We start from the raw sequence: 13,258 nt of genomic DNA on the forward strand, positions 1-13,258 counted from the left end.
ATAAATGTACTCCCTAATTATTGTGGTGGGGGAAAGTGGAGGGTGGAGGAGGCAGCAGAAACGTTTTGATCAGCAGCAGGTTGCAAGCAATTATTAACCAGGCATACAAAGTACAGCGTTATACAGTCATCATGAGGTAGTTTGTAAACCACCATTTGCAAATACGGTTCTGTTTTTAGAAAGGGAAAAATCTTAGAGCTGTTTCCTTTCCTTAGTATGAGGAAGTAAAGAGAATATAGTTCTTGCTATGCTAAGTCCACCGAGCCAGAATTTGAGCAACTGCTGTGGCGCTGAGAGTTTAGAAAGGGCTGTCACAGCTTTGACCTCAGCTTGCAGGGGCTGATTGCATCTGACGTCACTAGGTATGTTCAAGCACTCCCAGAGGTTGCTCTCATAGGATAGCTCAGAAACCCCAAAGCAGCAGCAGAAAGGGAAGGAAGCGACCAGCTGATGGACTGTGGAAGAGAGCTCGTTTTCCAGATGCTGTAGGAAGCTTAGCAGAAGCTAAATTTTCCTTGTGCACCACAGGCTACTGTGATTCCTAAAGGCACTGAACCAGGGTATCGAGGCACTTTTAGCTGTTTCTTCCTTTTTTTATAGAAACAACTTTGATTGAAAGGTATCGTGGTAATAAATTTTTGGGAAGGCAGTTGGCAGGCCTGCAGCTCTTGGTATTAACGACAGAGCTGTGACACAATTAGAAGCTCTTCTTTTCTGTATCAGCCTGATGGAAGTTGTCTGATGGCAATGAAATCTTCTACAGCTGGTGTTGAGAAAGCTAAATTTCTGTGAACATTTGAAGTCTTCGCTGAACAGCTTTTTTAAGCCAGGCTGAAAAAGAATAATAGGGAAGCATCCTATTTTTTTATGCAAACTTCAGAGTTTCAAATTTTCCAGGCAAAATGAGTGCTATCTATCAAATATTCATAACCAGATTTGGAGGAAAACTTTGCTTGCTTGAGCTATGTAATTTAAAAATATTCCTGAATATATTTAGGGAGCTTCTGTTAAGAGTTAGAGCAAAGCCTCTAAAGAGGGAAAACCAGAAAAAAAACCCAGTATGTAAGAAGTGAGTAGGAACAATATAATATTAGAAATTTACTTTTTGATTTAACGGGTTAAAGGCTTTGCTCTAAAGGTCAGTGCAAGGATGATTTGCCATAGGCACAGCACTTACTCTCATGTAATGAGATTAGTTGCACCGGTGATTGCTGTCCTGGTACTATTTTGACTGTTGGGCTCTTGGTGCTGCTCAGTATTTTATATACGTCCACAGCGTTAGAGCTTTCAGCAGCTTGAGGTAATGTCTCCTTTAGCAAGAACAGATGCAGTAAAACACAGCTCAGTAAACAGAGCCGTAGGATTCATCAGGATATTTCCCTGGGCTTTTATCTCTATGTTTTTATGAAATAGTGGCAAATATTGCAGTTCAGGTACTATAAAGATAATTCAGCTATGAATAATCATTAACACTTCAAGTCAGTATTATTTTTGAAAATAAAAGGATTTTTGTTGCATTGTCTGTAACAGTATTTTTTTCCTTGTGTATTTCGTTCTTACCAGCAGCTTTTCCCCTTTACAACAAAATATAAAAGCATGGAGATTAGAGGAAGGTTTTTGCCCTGTTGTTTCAAAATGCAGGCACTAGAAATAAATGAATACTGTGCTTGATTCCCTAACAGCTCAGATACACCTTTGTAATTTCATTGCTGTACTGCATTTGAGCTAATTTATCGCCTGCTGCCTTGCACAAACCTCTGTCATAGATTTAAACTCTCATCAAGACTGCCTTTTACTTTTGCATTTACCTACCCTCATATTGGAGTTTGTTGGACAGACTTTATATTGAACAAAACAATAACTTGAAGAAAAACATGAGGCAATAGCAGATTAGCAAAGTCTGTATGTAGATTTTCTGATGTTCTCGTTATTTTGATTAAAATAAATATTTCCTCAACAGAGGCTCACTGCCTATCTTGACCTTAGCCTGGATAAGTGCTATGTGATTCCTCTGAACACTTCCGTTGTTATGCCACCAAAAAATTTCCTGGAGCTCCTCATCAACATTAAGGTACAGTGAAATCATAAGTAATTTGTTCTTAAGAGTGAAAAAGGAGATTTTTTTTTTATTTTTATTTTTTTTTGCCAGAACTCTGACGTTCACGTGAGGCGCATGTGTTAGTTAACTGATCACTAGAGATCTTTGCAAAGAGAGGAAAAAAGTCTGTAACCTTCTTAGTTAATTAACTACAATCCTGAAAGAATTATTAATTCAGAGGAAGGCAAACCAACCTGATTTTATTCTTCAGTGCTACAAATTCGGCTGACAAAATTGTGTAAATGTGGTGTACCTGGACTCTTTGTTAGTAGTCTATGTGTTTTTTAATTTACAATCCATTGTGACTAAAGTTGCCATAAAGCATGTACGCACTGGACTAAGTAAGACTGGTTAGCTGAGAGGCTTGAAGTAGATATACTGGGAAATCCTTTTAACATGGGCATTGTTTAAAGCATAGGGCCCTAGGGTTGGCCCCTACTTTGAACTGGTCCAGTGGCTTGAGGGTGATGTACATGAGGTGTGTTGGATCTGCTGTGCGTGCTCAGGGAAATTACATGTGGCACTACGTGTGATGCCCTAGCACTGCATGCCAGTTCATGAGGCTTCCAGCAGCCTTGAGATGGATCTTCCTTTTTCCAGGGCGTTTTTTCTAGGAGTGATCAGGATTTGGATTGTATGATTAGCAAAAGCCCGTTTAAGCAAGAGGGTTTTTAGTATATATAGCCAGATTCCTGGTTCTGCGAGCATCAGACCTTCAGAACAAGATTTGTTGTCCTTAAAAACAAGGACCGTGGAAGGGACTGAGATACCACAATTGCTGAACAACCGAACATGAGTTTTCAGTGTAACGTTGTGGGAGCTCCTAATCGCTTCCCAGCAGGGTTTGATAATTGAACACTACTGCCAGGCTTGTGGTGCTGGTGCTGGCTGGCTTGTCACCACCACGGGGACACGTTCTTCTGTTAGTAACTGGGTGAAATGTAATGGCCTGTGAAATTGAGGAGGCCAAAGTAGATGATCTAATGGGGTCTCTTACTAATTTAATATGAATCATCTTTATCCTTTTTTTTTTTTTAACTCTTACATATGTATGCTTTTAATGCAGATTTAAATGGTATTTACCTTGCTTTTCAGCCTTCTGCTTTCTTTACAGAACAACAAAACACTCCGGGTGGGGAAGAGAGTTGATAAGCTAACTTGTGTGTAAGATTCAGGGAGAGTGTTTTAAATTTTATTTTACTGGGGTTTTGTAACTTTAGAATTGTTACTACCATCTTTGGGTTTGCATCTTCCAAACAAGGCTTTGGAATTAGGACTCCAGGAACCATTTTAGCCATTTCTGAGTGGTCTGTGTATATAAATTCCATGTGAAAAATGACTTCACAAGTCAGTCCTCTGCTGCTTTTTTGCTGCCTATTTTGAGACTGGCTATTTAACCGCACTTCCATTTCCTGTACATAAGGATGAGGTGGTGTCTGTGAAACTTAGTGACCCCGTATTTTTTTTATTTTGTGTATGCTGTTTTGTTTCCATTTTTAGTTCACACAAATATTTCACTATTAAAATCTTGTTAGTTTCCCAGTTTGTCATTAGTACTAAATCAAATATGCTTGGTTTACAAGTCAGAGGATAACCAGGCATCATGCATTTAATTGAAAATCTGTGCAAAAACAAACTGTTTTGATCATTGTCCCCAACAGTGAGTGCCCTAATTTTATGAGACAGATGTTTAATTCTCATTGTATTAACAAAAAGCTGTGGGCATTTGATGTCTCAGAAAATCAGGCTAGATGTTTTGTAACTGGAATTTGGGAAACTATTCTGCAGATGCACAAAGTGAGTAAATTTCTTTTCACTGTCCTGCAGTCACACTGGTTGCACAAGGAAGAAAATGTATGAAAAAGCCATAATGTTAGCCCGAAGAACCACATTTCCGTATATTGATACAGTTTGCTTGAATATGCAGACAGCGAAAGGCCTCCTTTCCTTGGGAAACAAGGCTGAAACCCAGGTGTATTTGTTCATCCACCTCGTTCCCATTGTTGAGCCAACTGGCCCATTTTGACCGTATGCGATGCGCAGGATGTCTCAAAGATGATGATACTTGTGGCTGTGCTGGATCTCAGTGCTGGGTAATTGCTCCTGCAGCAGCTGGGTGAAGGAGGTTCCTGCACTGAACTCCCCCTCCTCGTGTGCACCCCAGGAAGGCCAAGAAGGCCAGGTCTGGACGGTGGTCCAGGAGGTCCTGTGGTGTGGAGGGCTGCCCCAAGTCCTCAGCACTGCTGCCCACCCTACCAGTGCCCTGCACTACTCCTTTGCTCTGGGGCTCCCTCGGGGCTCTCTCCTGAAGTTCGAAAGACCAGGCGTTAAGATACAGTAATTTACAGTGATATAATTACCAAATAATGAGTGGGATAATTTGGGAGTGTGAAGTCTCCCAGGCTTTTATTTAAAGAAAAAAAAAATGGCTCTTATTTTGCTCATAGTACGTGCTGAAGAAAATTTTCATAATTTAAAGTGAATTTTATACAGTTTGTTCTTTCTTTACTGCACAGAATAGCATTTAATCAGCTTCTTCTCAACATGTCACTTGAACTGAACAGACAGTCTTGTTTTGCAATGGAAATTTCAAATTATTTATTGTCAACAAAAAATATAGTGATCTTTCACCACAAAAGCTGAATTTGTTTCCATAAGAGGTCGTTTTATTTTTAGAAAGCAAGCAACACCTTCTCCACTGCCACAAATTAGAATCACACTAACAGGATTTCTTAAATGAAGTAATATTTTAAAAAAGCTGATGATCGTTTACCAGTAGCAGTATTAGGAAACTGGCTGATAGCGAAGTATGTGCATCTTCAGCTGTGTACAGTGACCTCACAGAGCTGGATTCCTCCATCACTTCAGCTGTGGCAAAATAACACTGAAGGGACTAGAAACGGCTTGGGAAGCCTTTGCGTGTCGTCATGGCTCTTCTCTTTTTTAGTGCATTGCCTTAAAACACCTGATACACCACTATGGCTTTCTAATACCTTTCCATATAAACAATTGTGGGGGTCACCATAATAACTTACGGGGCTAGATGGTCTCGCCTTGCATTTGGCTTGAGAGCTGTGACCCATGCTGTGAATCAAGGAGGTGATTGGTGACAGCCAACATGGCTTCACCAAGGGCAAATCATGCCTGACAAATTTGGTGGCCTTCTACGACAGTTACAGCACTGGTGGATAGGGGAAGAGCAACTGATGTCATCTACCTGGACTTGTGCAAAGCATCTGACACTGTCCGCACGACATCCTTGTCTCTAAATTGGAGAGACGTGGACTTGACAGATGGACCACTCGGTGGATAAAGAATTGTCTGGATGGTCGCACTCAAAGAGTTACGGTCAATGGCTCAATATCCAAGTGGAGACCAGTGACGAGTGGCGTTCCTCAGGGGTCGGTATTGGGACCGGTCCTGTTTAACATCTTTGTTGGCGACATGGACGGTGGGATTGAGTGCGCCCTCAGCATGTTTGCTGATGACACCAAGCTGTGCGGTGTGGTCGACACGCTGGAGGGAAGGGATGCCATCCAGAGGGACCTTGACAGGCTTGAGAGCTGGGCCTGTGCAAACCACATGAAGTTCATCAAGGCCAAGTGCAAGGTCCTGCATGTGGGTTGGGGCAATCCCAAGCACAAATACAGGCTGGGTGGAGAATGGATTGAGAGCAGCCCTGAGGAGAAGGACTTGGGGATGATGGTTGACAAGAAGCTCAACATGAGCCAGCAGTGCGTGCTTGCAGCCCAGAAGGCCAACCGCATCCTGGGCTGCATCAAAAGCAGTGTGGCCAGCAGGTCGAGGGAGGTGATTCTGCCCCTCTACTCCAGTCTCAGGAGATCCCACCTGGAGTACTGCGTCCAGCTCTGGGGCCCCCAACATAAGAAGGACATGGAGCTGTTGGAGCAAGTCCAGAGGAGAGCCACAAAGATGATGAGAGGCTGAGAGAGTTGGGGCTCTTCAGCCTGGAGAAGAGAAGGCTCTGGGGAGACCTTCTAGCAGCCTTCCAGTACCTGAAGGGGGCCTACAGGGCAGCGGGAGAAGGACTTTTTATAAGGGACAAGTAGTGACAGGACGAGGGGGAATGGTTTTAAACTGAGAGAGGGTAGATTTAGATTAGATATTACGAAGAAATTCTTGACTGTGAGGGTGGTGAGACACTGGAACAGGTTGTCCAGAGAAGTTGTGGCTGCCCCCTCCCTGGCAGTGTTTAAGGCCAGGTTGGATGGGGCTTTGAGCAACCTGGTCTAGAGGAAAGGTGTCCCGGCCTGTGGCAGGGGGGTTGGAACTAGATGATCTTTAAGGTCCCTTCCAACCCAAACCATTCTATGATTCTATGATTCAATGAATATGTTCAAGGCTTTCCAAACCCCATGGACTGCAGCTGGCATGCTTCATCATCAAGAGTGTCTCCATGTAGAGTGTGCTTCTGCCAACTCCTGTTTGGGAGTAGTTCCCACTGAGGTCTGTTGGGCTGTTTTTAATTAAGTGAAAAATTTGGATGGAAAGTGCAGGACTGATACATGACACTGGGTGCTCCTGGAAGGACACATTTCTTCTCTGCTGTAGACTGACGTTACTGTAGCAGGAGGGCGGTGGACAGATACATCAGTGGAAGTTTTGTGACCTTTTTGAATATAATCATTACCTATTTCTGTAGTGCAGTGCAGTCATGTTTGCACATTAGAATAAAATTCTGTGGGTAATACATATTTTGAAAGAATTCAAAGAAGATAGGTCACAGCTGTGTTAAAGAAACACATTGCAAAGTGTTTCTTGTGTACTTAGACCACGAAGAGATGGCTTTTGACAGAGCTGTTATATCTTTGTTCAACAGGCTGGAACATATTTGCCTCAATCCTATTTGATTCATGAACAGATGATTGTTACTGATCGCATTGAAAATGTGGATCAGCTGGGATTCTTTATTTACCGCCTCTGCCGTGGCAAGGAAACCTATAAACTACAGCGCAAAGAAGCCATGAAAGGTAAATGTTCCTCCTGCAATCTTTTGTGTTGACAGAAAGTTCAGTGCCACTTGAGTTCAATAAATAGGCTTGATTGTGTTGCAAGGAATGATTCTTATTAAAGCAAGGGTTGCTTGTTGCAGTAACCAGCTCTGTGGGCTTAAGTACATCTGATATTTTCTGTGTAGGTATGGAAAGAAGTCATTTTATTGGGCAAAAGTGCGCAAGGCCTCAGTAAGCTAGGAGCTGCTAAGATGTGTGTTTGTATGCGTGGGTATGTTTTCTGGGGTTCAGGCTTCCATTGACGCTTTTCTTTAATCTTGTTTCTTGACCCACTGACCCCAAAACCAAAAAAAACCCCTTTAATAGATGGGAAGCCATAACCTTGTAGTCCAAGTACAGAATTGCAGGTTTTTCTTGTCATTAAAACCATCTATAAATTACTCCATGTCTTCCTGTTTGCATCAGTGAAATGTGAGTTAAGAGTTGTCTTCACAGGAGAATTGTAGTGCTTGGTACTCCTGCATGGAAAATGTTTGAAAAACATCATTCGGAAGAGTCTTGCCAAGCTAATACTGCCTTAAAATTTTCACTCGGATTTTACTCAGACTTGCTTCTTGTTTTTCTTTTAAACTGTATGTGATGTGCAAGTGCACACTGAGGCAGTGTAATTGCTTTAGTCGTATTGTTGGACCTGTCTACTTGGGAAAACAAAGAAAAGAAAATTTTATAAAAATAATTTAGAACAATGTTTAAAAATGAAAAGGTCTTAATAGCAAAATCCAATTCAAAATTCAGTGTGTTGATCCTGTGATAGTAAGTGATGATCATAGGTTGGCAGTGAGCATTAATTTGGCTAAAATGGGGTTAAATTCTGTCTTTCTCCAATTCCCAGATGTTTAAATATTACTAGTCCACTCTTCTGCCTGTAGCAGTTTATTCCTTTTCTGTTCCCTCTCTCATGCCCCCCACAAGCATTTTTATGGATGCACAGAGAGGGAGACTGGGAACTGATACGGGTTAAAAAGAGCCAGTGGGGGGGGTTGGCAGGTTGGTTTTAACTAAACCAGTACTGCGATTTGGTTCGCCACACCTTCGGGATCATTGCCTGCTTAATGATTTTCTAAGTATGAATGTGTGCCTACATATGTTTCCTCTGAGAGGGGGATCGGAGAGGGGTAGATCCGATTTCTGGTGACATCTTATTATAGCAAATGTAAAACTAGTACATCTCTGATGTACCTCATCCCCTCTTCTGTTACCCTCCATTGTTCTTTACTAATACAAACAGGAATTCAGAAGCGTGAAGCCGTCAATTGCCGAAAGATTCGACACTTTGAGAACAGGTTTGCTATGGAAACACTCATCTGTGAACAGTAATGAGGAATATTACTGTTACAGGAGACTTAAAAACTACAGTATGACCCCACCCTTTGTATTGTGTGCAGTGATTATTTTTTAAAATCTTCTTTTATGTAAGTAGTGGACAGGGCTTTATTGCTGAACACCTTCCATACTTTTCATCTCATGATACATGTAAAATCAGTATGTTTTAGTTTTTTCCTTATTTTCAGGTGTGATGTTCTTCTTATATTTGAATAGCAATTGTATAAAAACTTAGTTGCTAGTGCATTTCATGTGATGACTCTTGAATACTAGGAAGAAGAGGAAGTCTTTGAAATATCCACCAGTTTTTAATTAAGTAAAATTGAAGAGAATTATTAATGTACAAATGGACTGCAAGAGCTACTTCTAACTGTAATATTACCTGCTATATAGTTTGTAACAGCATATAGACAAACCTGTATTTGACTCTCCCTAACAAAGTGCAATTTGTTTTGTTTTTAAAATATTGTCGTATTTACCTTTTTAGATTGATTTCTGACTTGATGTTTTAAAATGGCAAGTGTTTGCTGTAACAATCTTTTAGAAAATTAAGAAGTAACTTACGTTACTAACTTGTATATAATCCATGTATGTGCAATGGAAAATAAATCTTATAAACCTGTTTGTCTAAAAGTCTTGTGTTTTCTCTCACTGTTACTGTGGGTTTGTTTTTTTTTAAGAGGAGAAGGGGACTACAGTTAAATTCAAAGTTAAAATGAATGCTTTTTACCTGCAGCGCTATTTTTAAAAGCGAGAAGATAAAACTGAATAGGTGATGGTTGAGAAATGAAATACGAACAGAGGAGCATGTTTTCTGTTCCTTTTTCATTTAAAGGCAGTATCGTGCTGCTTGCTTAAACTCTGGGTTGGTATTTCCACAATACGTACAATCAGACTGGAGATCCAAAACTGACTTAACATGTTGTTCACGTCAGAAATCCCTGTCCTGAGTCTTTGTCAGATGGTGTAGGTAATCTAGAGCATGACGTGAGTCAGGCTGACACAGCTGAGAGCCAGGAGTGTTCGCTACACGCAGGACTTTGCAATTTTCCTTTGTTCGGTGTCGTGGCGTTCCTGTCAGTCTCTGCCATCGAGCTTTGCCAGTTAAGCTGAAGCTAGCTCAGATGTCGCTAATACCATTCTGTGTCGTGCCATTTACACTTAACACTGCTGTTCTTAAAGCAAGTTTGATTTTTTTTATATGATTGGGATCTTTGTAATGGCAACTTTTGCAGGGGAGAGTGCAGGGTAAGATGTATCATTGTACCTGCTGTTTTGAAGCTGGTTGCAAGAAAAATTATGGGAGAGAAGAAAAGGGAGTAACACTCAAAAACAAGGCTGGAAAATCTCCCCCAAAATCCACTTCTAAGCTTCTGTGATAATGGGAACTGACTTGTCTTTCTGACCAAGTTTTGAGCATTGATCTATCAGGAAAGTAGGAATGTTTAATAGAATATTTGCATATTTGTTTGCAAAAAAAATACTGTTTAAACCAATTTTTAAATAATATGCACCATAGGTGTCCAAATCCTTTGTCTTAGGTTAATTCAGTCAACAGGCTTTGGACTAATCTTATTTTTCGTTTTTCAAAGGATCTTTTCTTAATATAGTGGGAGGATGCTTTACTGGTTTTGAAGCTATTATGCAATTGTAAACATGCTATCATCCAGCTTCCTGCTATTGTGAATGTTTGGATCGAGATAAAATAATTTGTTTTAAAGGAAGCTTCTTAAAAACACAATACATTTTTTTTCCTTCATCTGCATTTGGCTTAATTTACAGTTTAGTGTTAGTGTAGGTGCATTATATGTAAAATGAAAAGCGTAATTGTTACTTTGCGAAAGCTAGACTTTTTTAATCCATTCTTGATGGTGCATGGCAGTCATGAACATCAAATAAAGCCTCACGTAGATACAGGCTAGATGCTCATGTATAAACCATATTTACGTAGCCACACTTTGGTATAGATGTAAGCAAGCTTCAGCTACGAATATTCAGGATGTTTCAATTGTGTGCTTGCAATAAAGGTCAAATATATGTCAGGACAGGGTTACTAATGTGTTCTTTGGAACCCTCCATGACACAAGATTCATGCTTAAGACTTCCAAGCATGTTTCATACCTTTTCATGAGCGTACTGTTCCTATTTTCCATAAGTTAAACATGAAAGTTCTTGGTTTTCAGTAAGCCTCCCACTGTCTTTAACTTGTTTTCAAAATAAAACTCAGTAAGAAACTTTGTGATCTATGGTGTGTCCTTTAACAGAGACACCAGCAAACGAGGCTGCTGCAGGGGTGGCAGAGGGTGGGAAGAAATAGATTTTGTTCTTATAGCCAGGAGGTTTATATGATTGTGCTGCATGCCTGCATCCCTAATAACTTTTGAGACTGTTGGATGGTGGAGGGAATCAATTTCTATCAGTAGTGCGAAAATAAGCCTGGGAAAGGACGGAGAAACTCGTGGGCACTGAGGGAAAGCTCCCAGCACGTGCTCACATCTTATTAAATGCCAGGCAGTTTGTATGGGAAGAAGACCTAAAACACCGCAAGTGCAGGAAAAGCTCCCATTGGAACTTCTGCCCTCTTAGACAAACTCAGTGAAGTATGGGACACAAATCCATGGAAAAAACTAGCTCTAGGGGCTGCTTGAGCTTTTTTCCTTTTTTATTTTTTTTAAATAAAAAAAGAGTATAATAAACAAACATAGATGTGCTATACTGAAGAAAACCACATTTCTAGCCAGAAAAGGGTTAGTATAAAAATGACCTCACAGGACAGTTATCTTGGCAAATATTTTTAAAACTCCTTGTAAGAAAGAAAATGAATCCTAATGCACAGACACACTTTGTCACTGAAGTAGTAAAATCAAAGAAATGCCACTATCGTATGCTGCTACGTTTATTTGGTGGAGGGGGCTGTGTTGCTCTCTCATGGGTCCCAAACAGCCTCTGATGTTCAGCTGGTCTTTGCATGTTTAAGGCTATTGTCACCAGTCAATGTGTATGATCAGGGCTTGCAAAGTGTGATAAAAGCTCCAAGTCTTCGTTCTTCTCTAATTGAAGTCTCGAAGCTTTAGCGAAGAGCCACGGGACAAGTCTTGGCATGAAGAAAACATTGAAGGCCTGCAAGACAGAAAATGCAAGAGTTTGATTATCTGGCGCAGTATTGTCCTCTGGAGAGGTGCGTACATGCTTTTGTTCGTGTGAGTTGGGTGGGAGGATGGACACGTCTGACACGTCTGTGTTAGCAGAAGCTTGTGGTTTAGAAATATTAGCAGAGCTGTACTCTCACTGACATTGTTTGTTCTAGTTGTAGGAGGACATTCTACTGTTCTGGAGGAAGCCACATAGAAGAGCATATAGCGCTGTTGTCATACTGTGAGTTTTTGTGGAATACTATACGCAAATGTTTTCACCTTATTAGGGTATTTCACTGCCATGGCTTGGTAAGGAATGTCATCGTTTTAGGTGCACTCTTAATAAAGAGAAAAAGCCAAGATCACAGGTTGGTTTAGTCAGAGAAATGCCTACGTCTGTTCGCTATAGGCTACGGTTGCTATTGGTTTTCAAGTTGTCGGTTAAAATTAGTTTGATTCCTGAGAACAACTTCCAGTAGAGCATATTCTGCTTCTTGTGGGCTTAGGAAATCTTGGAAGAGGAGGCATGGGAAACGTCCTCGCTGGGGAGAGCGCAAGCAGCAGGAGAGGGTGTTGTCTGTGCCAGAGCACGCTTTCTCACGCGGTGAGAGGAAGCAGAACCTGGGACTGAGCAGGACGGGAAGGGAGGGATCACAACGGGGTCATTAATGTGGCCGTGTGATTGCAAGCAACAAGAGGGTTGCAGTTTGTTTGTTGACCTTTATTTCCTTACCAGTTGGCAGTACCAACAGAAATTAACTGCCCTGCAAAGGTGGTGCAGGATGCCCTGCACACCCCAGGGCAGAATGTGTCTGGGGTTAGAAGCGCTTTGCCTGCTGGGGACACACAGGATGGTACCAGTGTGACAAAGCACGTGGTGTGATGCAGCTGTGCATGCAGAGGCATGTTTTATACTCGTGTCCAGAAACCTTCCACAAGTAAGGAAAGCTTTACTGGGAATGGTTAGTTTTTTTCTGATGTAATTGCACTTGCAGTAAGGCTTCATTTGATAAATTTCATCAGTCAGGGATTTTCTTTTTTAGTACCCTGGTCCTCAATGCTAGCACAAATCTGTAAGATAGACATGACTGACATCCATTTTCGCTTACAGAGAACATGCAATGTTATACAGTTATAAGTAGTTATGATTTTTCTATAAATAAATTATCTGAGTAAAAAGAGAAACAAAAGTGACACAAGTCTAAAAACTTTGATCAATACAAAACCTCTCTAAACTAATCTCAAAGGGAAAGAACTAGAAGTATCCATGCACCGGCTTGGGTTAGGTTTTGCACATAGGCATCATAGCCGTGCAGATGTTTCTCCACCCAGCAACAAGAGTCATAGTGTCCTTTCAGATCCCTCTAGCAATTTGGTCAAACACTTTATTGATAGAGATTCCTGACTTCAACTCATCACTGCAGTATCTGAGACTCCAGCAGTGCACAACGTGGTGCTCTGATAAGAGCAAGCCACAGATGTGTATAAATGTGGAGTGAAAATACTATTTTTATTAATAATGTGTATAAATAGAGAGAGACTTTGGAACTGTCAGAGGAGGCAACATCTAACAAATACCTCTCTGTTTAGAGAGAAATGGGTTGGGGTTTGTCATCATCCCTATGTATTTTACATCACTGTAGAAATACTGACTTTTAGAAATGTTTTTT

At 40.9% G+C, this 13,258-nt stretch overlaps 1 protein-coding gene across 2 annotated transcripts in view; it reads left to right on the forward strand.

Moving 5' to 3' along the window:
• Positions 1-9,087, forward strand: part of ITM2B (integral membrane protein 2B) — a 29,301-nt gene extending 20,214 nt beyond the window's left edge. For both annotated transcript variants that reach the window (XM_068422572.1, XM_068422564.1), the window contains exons 4-6: positions 1,961-2,071; positions 6,939-7,089; positions 8,360-9,087. In XM_068422572.1, coding sequence (XP_068278673.1) covers positions 1,961-2,071; positions 6,939-7,089; positions 8,360-8,448 — 351 coding nt within the window. In that variant the 3' untranslated portion in view covers positions 8,449-9,087. The remainder of the gene's footprint in view (positions 1-1,960; positions 2,072-6,938; positions 7,090-8,359) is intronic.
• Positions 9,088-13,258: the final 4,171 nt, after the last annotated feature.

The sequence above is a fragment of the Nyctibius grandis genome, chromosome 2 (assembly GCF_013368605.1).
Source record: "Nyctibius grandis isolate bNycGra1 chromosome 2, bNycGra1.pri, whole genome shotgun sequence".
Taxonomy (NCBI): Eukaryota; Metazoa; Chordata; class Aves; order Nyctibiiformes; family Nyctibiidae; genus Nyctibius; species Nyctibius grandis.